This window comes from Triticum aestivum, chromosome 5B (genome assembly GCF_018294505.1).
Source record: "Triticum aestivum cultivar Chinese Spring chromosome 5B, IWGSC CS RefSeq v2.1, whole genome shotgun sequence".
Classification (NCBI taxonomy): Eukaryota; Viridiplantae; Streptophyta; class Magnoliopsida; order Poales; family Poaceae; genus Triticum; species Triticum aestivum.
This window is the reverse complement of record NC_057807.1, coordinates 602,919,042-602,936,304: the sequence shown is the minus strand read 5'-3', so window position 1 is coordinate 602,936,304 and position 17,263 is coordinate 602,919,042. Positions and strand designations below refer to the sequence as shown.

Sequence of the window (17,263 nt, the reverse complement as noted above, 5' to 3'; positions counted from 1 at the left end):
GCATCCTTCTTCCTCAAGGGTCCCGCTGCTCAATAGTGGGACAGCCACAGGCGTACCCTACCTGCTGGAATGGTCATCACTTGGCCGGATTTCCAAGCCGCTTTCCGTGCCCACTTCATTCCTCAAGGAATCATGGACAGGAAGAAGCGCGAGCCCGTAACCTCACCCAAGGCAACAAGACAGTTGATGCTTATCAGCGGGAATTTCTGGACTTGTCACGTTACGATGAAGAAGACATTGCTACTGATGCTCGTAGGCAAGAAAAGTTCCATGACGGACTTCACCCTGATATCAAGCTAGCACTTCTTGTTCATGACTTTGCCGACTTCGCCACCTTGGTGAACAAGGCTATTCAGGTTGAGACTGGTCTTCGGGAACACCAGGGATCCCTTAGGCGCGGTCGTGACGCTGGCTCATCTTCGGGCCCGTCAGCGCAGAAGCGTCGGATATGGATCCCCCACAGCTTGTATCGCCCAACTGCACCTGCACCAAGACAGTCTTATGTTGCACCTCGTCTGCCTCCACCACCACGGAGGCAGCCTCTTCGAGCTGTACCACCCCAAGCTCCTGCTCCCAATCCCAATGATGGTTTGTGCTTCAAGTGTGGCCTTCCTGGTCACCGCTCTAGGAAATGTCCTCAGAATCATAACCAACTGGATCTTCCTGCTGCGGGTCGTGGTAACAATCAACCTCGCAACAATAATGCCCGACCTTATGGTTGTGGGCAGGCTAACAACATTGATCTGAATGAAGCTCAAGACCAGCCTGCTACTGTGATGGGTACTCTCCTTGTTAATTCAGTACCGGCTTCTGTTTTATTCGATTCAGGAGCATCACATTCATTCATGTCAGAAAATTTTGCATACGCACACGACATTCGATGCAAGCCCATGAACACCCCAATAGTGGTACGCACCCCTGCGGGCCGATGTCAAACTACCATGATTAGTCGTGATGTTCCAGTTGAGATTGAAGGGTTGCAATTCCTTGTTTCTCCCATTATTCTGGAGTCTTCCAATATTGACCTCATTCTGGGAATGGAATGGTTGAAAGCACATACTGCCTCTATCGTTTGCGCCACCAAGGTCGTTCACCTCCTACATCCTTCTAATGAGATAGTAAGCTACCATGCTCAGATTGTTCAAAACACCGACGCACGACTTTTTGTCTTGAATGCGTTGAACGCGGCACCTCTTGAGGGAATTGAAAAGATTCTAGTCGTTCACGACTTCCAAGACATCTTTCCAGAAGAACTTCCAGGAATACCCCCTGCTCGGGCTGTCGAGTTCGTCATCGACTTGAAACCAGGCACCGTTCCTATTGCCAAACGACCCTACAAGATGTCGCCTCATGAACTCCTTGAACTTAAGGAGGAAATCGACAAATATCTTCGCAAGGGTTTCATTCGTCCAAGTTCCTCTGCTTGGGGATCACCTTCTCTCTTCGTCAAGAAGAAGGATGGGATGAACCGTTTGGCCCAAGACTACCGTCCTATCAACCAAGCTACAATTCAGAACAAATATCCCCTTCCTCGGATCAATGATCTGTATGATCAACTGGCTGGTTCATCAATATTCTCTAAACTCGACTTGAGGTTGGGTTACCACCAGATCCGTGTTCGTGAAGAGGATATTCCAAAGACCGCATTCGTGACTCGTTATGGTTCTTATGAGTACATAGTTATGTCATTCGGTTTAACCAATGCTCCAGCTACATTCTCCCGTCTGATGAACTACATATTCATGGATTACCTGGACAAGTTCGTCGTAGTCTATCTGGATGATATTCTGGTATATTTGAAGAATAAAGAAGAACATGCTGAACATCTTCGTCTTGTTCTGGAAAAGCTTTGAGAGCATCAACTTTATGCCAAGTATTCCAAGTGCGAATTCTGGCTTCCTGAAGTAACCTACCTTGGGCATGTCATCTCCAAGGATGGTATTGCCGTCAACCCAGAGCGAGTTCAGGCTATTCTTGACTGGACCCCTCCGATGACTGTCAAGCAAGTCAGAAGCTTTCTCGGACTTGCCAGTTATTGCCGCCGTTTCATCGAGAACTTCTCGAAGATTGCCAAGCCACTGACCAATCTGCTACACAAAGGCGTTAAGTTCGATTGGACTAAAAAGTGTCAGGAAAGTTTCCAGGCACTCAAGGACAAGCTGACTTCTGCCCCAGTGCTTGCTCCCCCTGATTCTCGCAAGGACATCATCATCTATTGTGACGCTTCACGTCAAGGATTAGGTTGTGTCCTAATGCAAGAACGCAAAGTGATTGCTTATGCCTCCCATCAAGTACGTCCTCACGAAGAGAACTACCTAGTTCATGACCTCGAGCTTACTGCGGTTATCTTTGCACTGAAGCTATGGCGACAGTACCTTCTCGGTAATCGTTGCAAGATCTTCACCGACCATCAGAGTCTGAAGTACCTATTTACTCAGCCAGATCTGAACCTCTGTCAGCAGCGATGGATGGACGCTATTGCTGACTACAACTGCGATATATCCTATACCCCTGGCAAGGCTAATGTAATGGCTAATGCCTTGAGCTGCAAGTCTTATTGCAATAATCACATGGTCTAAAAGCTCAACCCCGCCTTTATGAAGAGCTATGCAAGCTGAACCTTTAACTAATTCCACAAGGTTCTCTGAATAACCTTGTACTGGAACCAACTCTTCTGAAAGCAATTAAGTCTTCTCAAGCCAAAGATGCTCACGTTGATTTAATGAAAAAGGATCTTGCCTTAGAGAAATCTAGAGATTTCTGGCTTGCTGAAGATGGGACCTTATACTTCAGAGATCGTATTGTAGTACCCCAGTTCGAGCTTATGACAGAGAAGGTGATGAAAGAAGAGCATGACACCCCTCTCTCTATTCATCCGAGAAGTACCAAGATGTATCTAGACATCCATCAAAAGTACTGGTGGTCTAAGATGAAGCAAGATATTGCTCAATATATTGAAGAATGTGACGTTTGTCGTTGCGTCAAAGCAGAACATCAGAAACCGGCTGGACTTCTGCAACCGCTTCCGATTCCTGAATGGAAGTGGGATAAGATTCAGATGGACTTCGTCACTGGCCTTCCCAAGTCTCAGAAAGGTAACGATGCTATCTTTGTTGTCGTCGACCAATTCTTGAAAGTTGCTCACTTTTTGCCAGTCAAGGAGACAATCACTGCTAGTCAATTAGCAAACTTGTATATCTCCAGAATTGTGTCACTCCATGGCATTCCAAAGGAGATCAGTTCAGACCGTGGCAGTATATTCACTGCAAAGTTTTGGGATAGTTTCCAAGAGGCAATGGGAACTCATATTACCTGGAGCACTGCTTATCATCCCCAATCCCAAGGCCAAGTCGAGCGAGTCAACCAAATTTTGGAAGACATGCTTCGGGCTTGTGTTATTTCTTTTGGCAAGAAGTGGGAATAATCTCTCCCTTATGCGGAGTTCTCTTATAACAACAGCTATCAAGACAGCTTGAAGATGGCACCCTTTGAAGTGCTTTATGGCCGTAAGTGCCGGACCCCTCTAAATTGGTCAGAAACTGGGGAACGAATGCTCATTGGTCCAGACATTATTCAACAGGCTGAAGAGCAGGTTCGCATTGTCCGGGATAATCTCAAGGTGGCCTAGTCCTGCCAGAAGAGCAACTATGACCGGAAACACTGGGGTTCAACTTATCAACCTGGTGAACAAGCTTATCTGTGTGTCACTCCTTTGAGAGGCACTCATTGGTTCGGAGTCAAGGGCAAGCTAGCTCCGCGCTACATTGGTCCTTTATGCATTCTGGCCCGTCGTGGGCTGGTGGCTTATCAACTTGAGTTACCTCTTCAGTTCTCTCATGTTCATGACGTCTTCCACGTGTCGCAACTTCGTCGATGATTCAAGGATCCGGAACGTGAAGTGGATCCAGAATTGATTGAAATTCAAGATGGTCTCACATACAAAGAGCATCCGATCCGCATTCTTGAAGAAGCTGAACGTCGAACCCGCCAGAAGGTTACCAAATTCCTCAAGGTGCAATGGTCGAATCATACTAAAGAGGAAGCCACTTGGGAACGCGAAGATAACCTCCGGGCTGAATACCCCAACCTGTTCCCTTCTACCTCTTAATTCTCGAGACGAGAATTTCTTTTAGAGGAGGAGAGTTGTAACACCCTGGTGTAATGATGCTACAGTAATCCCTGAGATCAAGCTAATCATTTTGCTATAACAGTGCTTGTTCACTTTGATCAATATTCCATTTCAAATTCCAGTTGAATTCAATTTGAATTTATGTGTGAAATTCAAAAATGCTCAAACATGAAACTAAAAATGTTCATCTTGTGCCAAATAATGCATAATTATTATTGGTGGTGAACCAACATTTTTTTGCAAATTGTTTAACTGGCCTAAACTATTTGAAGAAGAAGTTTTATAAGAAAAGAAAAACTGTTTTTTAAGGGAAGAAGGGCCTCAGCCCATGGCCTTCCCATGGGCCTCGGCCCACCACAGCAAGCCGGCCCAGCTCCCCGCACCACGCCCTCTTCCTGTTCCTCGGTCGCGTGCCGCTACAGGGCATGGTCGCCACCCGACCACCTCGCCGGCCACGTCGGGAGAGGATAAGGGCGACGCCTTGGGCGCCTCTCCCACTTCCCCTCGCCCACTCCGCCCGCTCCGCCTCTTCCTCTCCCTACCAGATTCGTCCTCACCTCCCCCCTCATTCCCCGTCCAACTCCGAGCGCAGTCGCCGCCGCCCTCCATCGTTATCACGGCCACCGGCGGCCCCGCGCCCGCTGACCCTGTCGGTGAGCTTTGCCAGGGTCGACTCCTTGGACTGGCGCCCTCCGCTCGAACCGGGAAGCTCCGCAGCCGCCGTTTGTCCTCGTCCCCATCTCTGGCTGCCGCCGATCTTCATTGTCTCCGGCGCCGTCTCTGCTGCTACTAAACCTCCGAGGGCCATCGTGCGTGCGGCAAAGTGAGCCCCTCTTCCCCTTCCCTCGCTCCCCTGACCTCTTGCGCTCCCGTAGCCACCGCGTCCACCAGGGCCGAGCTCAGCTCCGCCGCATAGCTCACCGCTGTCGCCATGGGCATCGTCATGCTCGCCCGAGCACTCGAGAGTGCTCAGGCCACCTCGCCGCATCCGCCCGTGCCGCTAGGTCCCTTCCTCGTAGCCTCTAGCACCGACCGCGCGTTTGCTCGAACTCCAGCGACCACCGCGGTGCACGCCGCCTCGTTTTAGTGCGCTTCCGGCCGGGCCACCACCGCAGTTCGACGCGCGCTGCTCCGCTTGTTCGAACGCGCCCTCGCGCGCGCGAAACGGTTGCCCGTAGGTGAAATCCGATGAGGCCCGAGGCCCTCCGCCGCATTTTGGCATCGCCGGCGTCAAGCCACCGGACACCGCCGACGTGGCACTCCCGGGGCCCGCCCCTGGGTCACGCCAGTGGGGCCCAGGGAACCTAGTTGACTGGGTTGACCAGTCAACCCTGCTGACTGGGCAACCCTCAGCCACTGACCAGTGGGGCCTACCCCCCTAATTAATAGGAATTAATTAAATTAGTTTAGTTAACCTAAATAGTGACTGACAGGTGGGACCCACTGGCCAGTTTGACCAGTCAGCCGGTCTGTTGACCTGCTCATGTCATGCTGACACTCTGTTGATGTCATAATTCCATTTCTGTTAATTTAAACAATTTCTAAAAATGGTCTAATCTTCGAAAATTCATAGAAAATAAACCGTAGCTCGGATGAAAATGTTTTCTACATGAAAGTTGCTCAGAATGACGAGACGAATCTGAATACGTGGTCCGTTTGCCTGTCATATGCCTCTATCTATCTGAACATGAAGCATTCCCCCTCCGGTCATCTGTCTGACACAGGCCCGGAACCGGGAATACATTCCCGGTGAATTCCCCCTTCGCCTATATCGTGTAGCCATACGTTAGATCACACCTAGCACAGCATATTGCTAGGTTATGCTTTGTGATGCTATGTTTGTTATATATTTACTGTTTCTTCCCCCTCTTCTCTCTGGTAGACCCCGAGACCGATGCTGCCCCTGTGATTGACTACGTCGGCGACGACGCCTCCTTGCCAGAGCAACCAGGCAAGCCCCCCCCCCCCTTTGATCATCCTGATATCGCCCATTGCATTCTCTCATGCTTGCATTAGATTTTGCTATTGTTATTGATTGCTCCTATTCTGATGCATAGCCTGCTTTTGTATCTGCTGTTGTACCTTACCTGTTTATCCTAAACTGCTTAGAATAGGTTGGTTAGTGATCCATCAGTGACCCCCACCTTGTCCTTGTTGCCCCTGCTTCATCATCGAAGACCCGATCAACGGGATTGAAGACCAGGCCCCGGCACCGCACATCACTTCCCCTTAGTTGCTCGACACTACTGGGTTACTATCGAGTACCGAGGGTGAGACCTCATCAGCACTTCTGATGTTAACCATTTAGTATAGCTATTCGGTTGTGGTCATCGAGAGTGATTCCGCCTTAACCACTTCCGATATGACTCTGTCGTGCAACCCCTCAAGTGAACCTCGGGGGTGATTCCTCTTACGTTCACCTTGATGATTACATCGAGTGGAATTCACCGGGGGTGATTCCTTGGGTTTTCCCCTTGATGTTTGGACACACTGATACTTGGACTTTAACACTGTTACTTGGAAAGGCGGGTCGACCCTGAGGGGTACCCGCGAGTGATGTGGAGACGTGTTGACCTGGAAGGTGCCCGCGAGATACTTACGAGGCGTGGCTGGGCATTCCTAGCCCTTGCCGCGAGTCCTCAAGACGGGGCAACAGGGTCACATCTTTCGTGAGTCTCTACTTGTTACCGCGCGTTCCTAATCCACTACGATTTAGATATTTGATCCAAGGGGCCTCTAGCCTAATAGCACTAACCATCACGTGGGCATAGTATGGGCGTTCTGCATCATATGCATCAGCCGAAGCTTAATAGACGTCAGCGACTGAGCGGCACGCACCGGGTTGTACTGCGTAAGCACCTGCCTTGTTGAAGGAGGTAGCTAGGTCTGCTCACTGACTGCGTATGCAACGTGCAGGAGTTTCCGGGGAGATGGCCCATGACCCCTGGGGGCATAGGTTTAGTCTGGCGTGCTGACCTCTCTGTTAAGTCTAGGTCGGGTTGCGGCGTATTGTTTGGCCGAGGCCGGGCATGACCCAGGAAAGTGTGTCCGGCCGGAGTTAATCAAGCGTGGTGGGTAAGTTGGTGCGTCCCTGTAGGGAAGAAAACATCTATCGATAGCCTGTCCTACGGTAACGGACACTCAGAGTTGACTGGATACTTGTGATGAGAATTGGATGGTGATAAGAATTGGATTGTGCTGACAATTGGATAGTATGGCTCTGGGATTGCTTTCTCACAGGGAGTCGAGAAAGGATCTCTGGCCGAGGTTGATAACACTACTACTACTTTACTTTATGCTACTCTACTCCCTCCTGTTTGCTGCAAGATGGTGGTTTCCCGAAGATGCTAGTCTTCGATAGGACTAGGCCTTCTCCCTATTCTGGGATTTCTGCAGCCCAGTCCACATATACAGCCTTCCTTTGATAATGTTGCATATGTAGTGTAGATCCTTGCTTGCGAGTACTTTGGATGAGTACTCACGGTTGCTTTGCTCCCCCTTTTCCATCTCTTTCCATTCTTCCCGGATGTTGCAACCAGATGGTGGAGCCCAGGATCCAGACGCCACCTTTGACGATGACTGCTACTACACTGAGGGTGCCTACTACTACGTGGAGGCCGCCGACAACCAGGAGTAGTTAGGAGGCTCCCAGGCAGGAGGCCTTGCCTTTTTGATCGATGTTACTTTTGTGCTAGCCTTCTTAAGGCAAACTTGTTTAACTTATGTCTGTACACAGATATTGTTGCTTCCGCTGACTCGTTTGTATTCGAGCCCTCGAGGCCCCTGGCTTGTAATATAAAGCTTGTATTATTTTAATTTGTGTCTAGAGTTGTGTTGTGATATCTTCCTGTGAGTCCTTGATCTTGATCGTACACAGTTGTGTGTATGATTAGTGTACGATTGAATCGGGGGCGTCATACTGGATCAAGAAGGCGAGGACGTCACCGAGCTGAACGTGTGCTGAACGCTGAGGTGCCATACGTTCGGTACTCGATCGGTTGGATCGCGAAGAAGTTCGACTACATCAACCGCGTTAACAAACGCTTTCGCTTACAGTCTACGAGGGTACGTAGACATACTCTCCCCTCTCATTGCTATGCATCTCCATGGATAGATCTTGCGTGTGCATAGATTTTTTTTGGCTTTCCATGCAATGTTTCCCAACAGGTACCACGGGCCATCTGCCGATGGCCTAGGAAGGCCCCTTTGGCCTATTTCATGAGGCAGCCCACCAGCAGGCACCGCGAAGCCAGCAGCCTTGCGAGGCCTTGCCCCAGGAGGGGCTTCTCCGATGAAGGACTTCATCAAGACTACCATCACTGCGAGTGGCCTCGCGAGGCCACCCTCGTGAGGCGCCCTCCCGCGAGGCCTCCCAAGGAGCCACGCGGACCGGGAGCTACCCATCACATGGGTGACGTTGTCAAGGCAGGCGCTAGCCTGCGCGGCCAGTGCAATTTCCTCTTTGGTGCTAAGGGAGCAACTTTTCCTACATGCCCCCAAAGCAAGTCCCAAAGGTTTCCCCTTTGGTGAAAGAAGACCAGGACAGAAGCGCATCAGGACGGAGGTCATCGTAGAGCCCATGGCGCGTCATGGATAACACTTTAGCAGGCGAAGACCACCTTTTGTCAGGATAAACACCGACGTGTGTCCCCTTTCTAATTGCCGCCCTGTTGTAGCCCTTTCCCGCTCATGTTTTTGAGGAAGATGCCCAAGGCACCTATATAAGGGGTAGCGTGGCCACCGTATCAAAGGATCGACTCCTACTCAAACCCTAGCACCATTGCTACCCCCGAAGAGCTCTGTCTCACCTTGTAGCTCCAAGAGCACTGTCCACTAGCAATACAACCAAGTAGGAGTAGGGTTTTAATTACACCGCACGATGGCCCGAACCTGGGTAGCTTGCCGTGCCTAGCTCGTAGCCTCATAGACACAGACCAAGCGCTAGAGTTCGAACCAGGGTTTCAAGGATTTCTTGTGGCTCGGAATCAATCCCCCGACATTTGATGCGCCAGGTAGGGGGCTTGGTCTTGGCGCCTCAAGCTTCAACATCGCTATGGCCGACGCTCGACACCAGCATGTCGTACGTAGGGCCAACCGTCTCTAGACGGAGCCCGCCTCCGACCCCCGCTGCAGCCGGGTTCGCGCAGCCACCATGCGCATGGAGCCAGAAGCGGAGGCCTCCTCTGACCATCCTTCAGTCAGGTAGCACCAGCCGCAGCCACCGCCGACGCGCACGGCCACAGCGACCTCGCTCGCCCACCGTGACCCGCCGGCTCCGCAAGCCGCGCTCCACATGGCGTAGGAGCTGCTACGCTACCATCCCACCGAGGACGGCTACGACGCCTGGCTCGCCCGCATCAGCGAGCTCATCAACGTCGTGGGGGATGACTCGGCCCCTTCGCTCCTTAAAATTCAACAGTAAGTAGATACCCTTTCGTTTCTCCCCTCTCATCCAATTAAGTAGATCCTTTACACCAAATTTCTCATTCTTGAAGCTGGAGCTAGATGAAAGCCAAATATTCTCTTTGTAAAAGTTCCAACTCCTGTAAAAACTGCTCCAAAGTAGATTTGGTGCAGCGATACTGATTTTCATGGAGCAGAGCAGTCCCAGACAGGCCTGGCTAGGCAAGACTCAGGAGTGTTGTCCCTAGTAACCAACCATGTCCATACGAGTAACCGAAGTGCCAAAGTGTTGTGCCCTTCAAAGTCCAAACCCCAGACCTTCATTTCTGTTCCATTTTTGCTTTAAAAAGGCAAAGGATCATGATGCAACCATTCACTTTTGTTCCGTAGCTTATGCCTGACACGACTTAGTAATAGTACGATGAGCCATTCAGGGGTTAAAAGGATTGTGTGACATGAGTAGTATCGAAAGAACGCTAGGCCCTAATAAAATAACAAACGAGGAATGGAAGGCCCCGTAATGCAGGTCGAGCCATCGAGTGCTTTGCATCTGCCGCACAATCGGCCTGGCTTCGCGCGATCCGACGCAAGAGCAATAACATCATCGTGCGTCGAAGAAGGCCCACAGCAGCAAGCCAGTGGACCTTGGCAAGAAGAGGCAAAACCCTAGTTGTTTTTAATGTATTGTTGTCCTTGGCCGACAGTATATATTATAAGACAAGTGGCAGTACTGTGACTTGAATTCTAAGTCGTATACTTACCGGATAAGAAATAATTAATTTGTTTTTCAAGACACCGAAATATAACCTGTAAGGCAACGGACCGGATTTCGGCGGACCATTCGCATGCATGTCACGCCGCCCCAGCCCAGCACCAGCCCGAGCCCGGCCAAGCGATACTAAATTTTGAGAACCTATTGTACAATAAGGTTTCACTCTTTAACTTTTGGGGTGATACTAAACTTTAGAGCCAACACGGAAGGATGGCTGGAAAGATGTCTTTGCTTGGCTCTAGCGCAGCAATCCACAAGGCAGCAATGCAGAACCATCTGTAGCATGGCATATGTGCATGTATTTGCAGAGATTACGTCCTTTTTCGTGGTTACGTTAAGTGCCAGATTTTACTTCCTTCGCTCGAAATTACTTGTCGCAGAAATGAAAGTATATAGACATATTTTTAGCACTAGATACATCCATTTCTACGATAAGTATTTGAGACAGAGGGAGTAATTGTTACATTAAATCTGCAGTATTGTGATGCTTTTATTTGGCCTACAGAGGTGGTGTGATGTTCCAGTTTGTGATTGCGGGTTGTGCTATGCAACTTGTGAAACTCATGCAAGATGATTCACAGAACTAATGTGACGCTTGTGTTATGACTCTCAGAAACAACAATTTATCCATGACGTGTTTCTTATGATGAGCCTAGAAGATTTTCTACATAAAATCAAACATTTTTTCCGTACAAAAGAACATTTCTAGTGTGGTACAATAACACTTTTGTGTTCTAATTGATTTTTTAATATATTTAAATACATTTTTTCTTCTAAAAAATATATTAAATAAAAAATTGCAATGCACTAGCCCATATAGGTGCACCAGAGGCTTTATAGGAGCTATTTGGTGCATAAGACGTTAAGTAGGAGCTATCGCCATGGTGTGCTAGGCATGAAACGTGAGCCGTCCTACTTCATTTCTAACATGTCGAATAACGGAGCAATAGGCGAACCAACATGTGGTTGGATGGTTAGGAGGACAGTGGTATCCCCAGTCCATCAAGGATCAAGTCATACACTTGACACCGGGGCTCGCATTTTCTTATTATTGAGAAAAATAATAAGAATCAGGAGCAATAGCTTAAGCTAGGGCGCACCTTGGCTAGGCCCATGTCCGGTTTTGTGCAGTTTTATTTTTCTTATTATTTTTAAAAATTACTACTGCGATTTTACACCTTGGCTAGGCCCATGTCCGGTTTTGAACAGTTTTGATTTTCTTATTATTTTAAAAATTACTACTATATAGATTTTACACCTTGGCTAGGCCCATGTTTGGTTTTCAACAGTTTTATTTTTCTTATTATTTAAAAAAAATACTACTCCCTCCACTAGTGTAAAAACACTCTTACATAAGAAGGGAGTACTATATAGATTTTAATAAATGTCAATCAGATTTTAAAAATATAAAAACTAATATAGCAGAAAATGTAAAAAGCCTTTCATACATAGAAATGATCTTCATGTATTAGAAAAATATGCACCTCATATTTAAAAGCACTCATTGCGCACACGCTCATTGTGCATTTCAAAAAAACATCTATACAAGAAATATACTCATGTATTTTTAAAAGTTTACATATATCCAGTAAAGTTCTTGTTTTAAAGAAAAAGATAATTATATAGATAACTGAGATACGTGAACACTTTTTAAAATACGTGATGAGAAAATCTACAAAAATGGTTCACGACAAGAAACCCTCGCCTAGTCCCATGTTCTATTTTGAGCCAGTCCTTCATATTTTTGTACAAAAGAATATTTCACAGATTGAAAACAAAATAACTGTTTTTATTTAAAAAAAATCTTAACGAGCTACTTCCTTCGTTCAGGTTTATTATGGACCATAGTATTTTGGGTTAACGTTTGACCATAAATTAAATTAATAAAAGAAACTATATGTCATAAAAACTATGCATTTTTCTTAGCTTAAATTTCATATTTTGCTAGTCATATAGATGGTCAAGATTTGACCCCAAAATGAGGCTCACTAAACCCAGACGGAAGAAAGACTATTTACCACATTAGGCGTCAAACAGGATTTGTCATTGGCGGCCTATAGCGGCTAAGGGGTTTGCCATGAAATGCCTTCGTTTAGTGGGCTCGACTGCTCTTCCTCAAACTGGGCTCGTGTGGCCCAACTGCGGCAGGGCCCATAAGGGGGAACCCTAGTGCTTCGAGGCCTCGAGAGGTGCGTGCGTGCCTGCCTGAGCAGACCAGAAAAAAAGGGTCCGGGTTGGACTCGAGTGCCGCCGGCGAGTCCGGACGGCGAGGGGGCCACCGGCGAAGCAGCGAGAGGGGGACTGGCACTCGGGCGGCACCGGCGGGTCGACACGACGAGGCGCTCGCTGCAGGCCAGCCGCGAAGCAGCGAGAGGTGGCCTGGGACTCGAGCGGCGCCGGCGAGTCGAGACGACGAGCTGCTCGCTGCAGGCCAGCGGCGAAGCAGCGAGGGGCGAACTGGGACTCGAGTGCCACTGGGGGGAGCGGGCCTGACCTGAACTGGTCGAGCTGACGACGGCTCCCTGGTGCGGGGCAGGGAGTCGGCGTCGGAGCGGGGCGGCCGGCGTAGAGCTGCGGCGGAGCAGCGGACTGGAACATCTTGGGTCACTAGTCAGGTAATTTGTTTGCGCCTCGCCCCACACTTTTCCTCCTCTTATAATTACAACTTGGACAATTTTTTTATACTTAATTAAGAGAAAAGTCTATACTTTTCACGAGGCAGGGAACAAACGTTCCTTATGATCTTTGAGCAAAGTTTGATTCCAACAAGGTTTTCCAGAGCGAAAACAGAATAAAGTTTGATATTGGAACAAACTCCGATCCTTCTACAACAAGAATTTATCTCGATTATCATGTACATACATGTACCCCCTCTTCTATATATATGAAGCATTGCTGTCCTTTTCCTCGTTCAGGTCAGGGCTTCTGCACAGGTATGAGAGGGACCTATGATCCACTGCTGGGGGCGCGGGTTGTGCAAAGAACTGATGATGTGCAAGGAAGTGTTCTCCATCAGCTATCTTTGATTTGGCGAGAGATCGAACCTTTCATCTTCCTTGGAGCAGCTGTTGGCTTGGGTTGGGCAGCATGGAAGTACTACGATCGTAAAGCGGCTATGCGCACCTACGGGCGCCACATCACCGGCAAGGGAGTCGGACTGGTTGTCGGCCGTGATGATGAGATCGACCGCGTTATTTCCATCCTCTGCCGCAAGACCAAGAACTGCGCCGCGCTGGTTGGCCACGCGGGGGTTGGCAAGACTGCCATCGCCGAGGGGCTCGCACAGCGCATCGCTACCGGCAAGGTACCTGCTGCTCTTGCTGGGGCACGTGTCGTGGAGATCGACCTCGGGACCATGGTTGCTGGGACTTGTTTGCGCGGTATGTTTGAGGAGCGAATGAAGAGCGTGATAAAGCAGGCGGAGAATGCGGGCGGCAAGATAATTCTCTTCATCGATGAGATGCACGTGATTCCTGGTGCTGGTGATAGCCACGGAAATACAGACGCTTCCAGCTTGCTGAAGCCGGCTTTGGCCCGTGGTCGTATCCGCTGTGTAGGTGCGACGACTTTTGATGGTTACCGCAATTACATTGAGAAGGATCCTGCACTCGAGCGGCGATTCCAGAAGGTGCATATCGAGGAGCCAAGCACGCAGGCGACAATTGGCATTCTGCGGGGGCTAAAGCAGCAGTTCGAACAGCATCATGACTTGGAAATCCAAGATGCTGCTCTTGTTGCTGCTGTGCAGCTTGCTGCCCGCTACATCACTGGTAAGGAATTTACTTGTTTCTATTGTTTTAAGAGGTGATTAGGATGTAGAGAACTACATATGGTCTTTTGTGGTTATTTTCTTCCCCATCTTAAGGCTCCATAGTTCACATGCTAATTAAACTATCTGCATAGACTGTGATTTCAAGGGCAAGTATATTGAGCCCCGTGAAGGACCCTTATTTCATTGTGGACATTAAGTTGAAATAATTCTAGAAACACAATGTTTACAGTGCTGTGCATATAAATTGATGGGGTAACCTGCACTGCAATTTTTCTTTTATGCCGAGTTGTACCCATGAGTGTCAACAATGGATTATATATTGTAGAAAATTGATGGACCTTGTTGCTGTCTTTACCATAGGTCGTCAATTTCCGGATAAGGCTATTGATCTGATTGATGAGGCGTGCACTGCCAAAATAAAAAGGGCGATTTCTGAAAATTCATTGAAGGGAGCAGCTGTTGAACCAAATGATGTCGCACAAGTAAGCATTTTACTCACAACGACATGTGTATCTGCTGTTTCAATCAATATTTATCATGCAAATTCTAACGTTAACATTGTGGTTTGAAGGTTGTGAGCCAATGGACTGGAATTCCTGTATGTGCACTTGAGCAAGAGGAGATGGATAAGTTAATCCACCTAGCGGACAGGCTTCATGAGCGAGTTATTGGCCAGGATGAAGCGGTAAATGTGGTTGCTGAAGCAGTGGTATGTTCTATGACTGGCCTTGATCATCCGGGCCAACCCATAGGATCTTTCCTCTTCTTGGGCTCAACTGGTGTTGGAAAGACAGAGCTTGCAAAAGCTCTTGCTGAGCAGCTATTTGGCAGCGAGAAGATGTTGGTTCGCTTTGACATGTCTGAATATGTTGGCAGTGGATCTATTTTGCGTCTCATTGGAGCACCCCCAAGGTAATTTGAATATATTTCGTAAAAATTGCATTACTTCTTAGTATTTAGCTTGATTGATACTAATTCTTCTTTTGCAACTTCTTAAAGCCATGATGGCTATGATGACGGGGGGCAACTGACTGAGAAAGTTAGAAATCGCCCATACAGTGTCATCCTTTTCGATGAGGTGGAGAAGGCAGATCCCTCGGTGTTGAACATTTTTATTCAACTTCTTGATGATGGTGTGTTGACTGATGGCAAAGGACGGACGGTAGATTTCAAGAATACCATCATCATTATGACATCAAATCTAGGAGCAGAGCACCTCACAGCAGGAATGGCCGGAGAAATCACAATGGATGCGGCACGTGACCTTTTGATGAAACAGGTCTGTGAATCCCAGACTGCTGGTATGAAGGCTCGGAAAACACTTACAAGCCCGAGTTTCTCATCATTATGATATTGTTTGTGCAGGTTCAGAAACACTTCAAACCTGAGTTCCTCAACAGGCTGAGTGAGATTGTGGTATTTGAGCCGCTTTTGCATGACAAACTGAAGGAGATTGTGAAAATCCAAATGAAGAGCGTCATTGCCAGGGTGGCTGACAAGGGCATCTCTCTTTTCGCAAGTGATGCTGCGTTGGATGTCATTTTATCGGAATCATACAACCCAGTAAGGACAGCCTCGTTTTTCAAGCTTATTAAACGCATGATTAGGCTCATGTTTTCATGTGTGTGTACGTTTTGGTAACCATGCATGCTTTGTCTCACAGATGTATGGTGCAAGGCCCATAAGGAGATGGTTGGAGAAGAATGTGATGACTAAGCTGTCCCAAATGCTGGTTAAGGGTGAGGCCAGTGAAGGCTCGACAATCACCATTGATGCTGCGGACGACAGGAATAAGCTCAGGTATAAAGTAACGAAGAAGGCAGAGCTTTCCAGTGTCATCTGCAACACCGACATCGGTGGTATGGCTGCCGTGGTGAGTCCCATAAAAAGAGTTGTCTCTCTGTTAGCGAGGGTGGCCCTAAAGCATCCTGACGGGCCTGCGAGGAAGACCTTGTAACGGGAGTTAAGACATAGACCAGTTAAATTATGAGGAAAGCTAAACTCACGCTACGACTAATATGAGCAATTCCTCTGTACTTGGGAAGCTCAACTCTAATAGGAGGTTTGTTTAACAACTACTGAGGAAAGCTGGTTAGTTCAACCTACACGGAGGTTCCTGTGGTTTTCTGGGAAACTACCTTTACAGTCGGGTATCTAGGAATTGTAATTCTCTCACTATGTTCATCTTTTGGCAAACCAAGTCTCTTGGAATTTGAAATCCAACTACCTCCTGTAGCTTTAGTAGACCTGTAAGTCAGTAGATGATACCCATTGTTCTGTATCTTTAGACTTCATAGCAGTAGAATTACATACAATCAATGCATTAGTGACATTGCAGATATTGATGTTCTGGGGCTGTGGGGCACTGCGCCGTAGAGGCAGATTGAAGTATTTCTTGCTCACAATCCAGTCATAGAGCAAGTACATTTGTGAAAGAAAATACTGAACTTAAATGCCATTACGAACAACATCACCCCAAAACTGTGGGCAACTCCTAAAAATAGTTTGAGAGCGCGTGATCTGGCACATGCCAAGAATTACATGTCTGGCTGTTTATCAAATATGCTACAGAAATATTTTGTACATGTACAGTTAATCTACCGCCGGAAAGCAAAATCTTGTCACAGAAAATTCAACAAAATTTCAGTATTGTCGAGGCCTGCTTTAGAGGTCGTTGCTGTTTTTATGCATCAATTTTGAAGACATTTTGTAGAGATATATACTCTGCAAACTAATATAAGACCGTTTAGGTCACTACTTTAGTGATCTATAAACGGTCTTATATTAGTTTACAGATGGAGCGCATGGTTGTTTTTATGCATCAGTTTTTAAGCCATTATGAAGAGATATACATAATACTCAGTGTCCCATATAGTACTAGAATAACAGGCGTGCTTCACCGCGCCTAGTGATTGACCTGCTCGTAGCTCCGGTGATTGTCACACTGGTATCATATGGCATAACATTGCCATCTTTCACAAATTTAATACAAAAGGTTAGCAGTTGAGGTGGATCAAGACAATGAAACAAACGAAGATGACAGAGTAGAATTGTAGAATGGAACATCAGTTGGGAAATATCTATACCATGTGCTAAGCACCAGTCTGTTAAAGGAAATAGCAAATTCATTGTCCAAAAACAATTAGGGTATCGTCGAAGTTGAAGCATCTTAGCCAGCTAAGAAAAA

General features: G+C 47.6%; 1 protein-coding gene across 1 annotated transcript; it reads left to right on the top strand.

Moving 5' to 3' along the window:
* The first annotated feature begins 12,503 nt into the window (after positions 1-12,503).
* LOC123113560 (chaperone protein ClpB1) lies at positions 12,504-16,770 on the top strand. The gene is made up of 7 exons (XM_044534837.1): positions 12,504-12,919; positions 13,220-14,074; positions 14,437-14,558; positions 14,648-14,988; positions 15,076-15,355; positions 15,442-15,639; positions 15,740-16,770. Exons 2-7 carry the CDS (start codon positions 13,240-13,242, stop codon positions 16,031-16,033), a joined length of 2,070 nt encoding a protein of 689 aa, XP_044390772.1. The 5' UTR covers positions 12,504-12,919; positions 13,220-13,239; the 3' UTR covers positions 16,034-16,770.
* The last annotated feature ends 493 nt before the right edge of the window (positions 16,771-17,263 follow it).

Bases quoted from the DNA above. Each gene is read 5' to 3' on its own strand.
- LOC123113560 (XM_044534837.1), top strand. From the start codon at position 13,240: ATGAGAGGGACCTATGATCCACTGCTGGGGGCGCGGGTTGTGCAAAGA. The intron at 14,075-14,436 runs GTAAGGAATTTA...TCTTTACCATAG, and splicing joins TGCTGCCCGCTACATCACTG to GTCGTCAATTTCCGGATAAG. The intron at 15,640-15,739 runs GTAAGGACAGCC...TTTGTCTCACAG, and splicing joins TATCGGAATCATACAACCCA to ATGTATGGTGCAAGGCCCAT.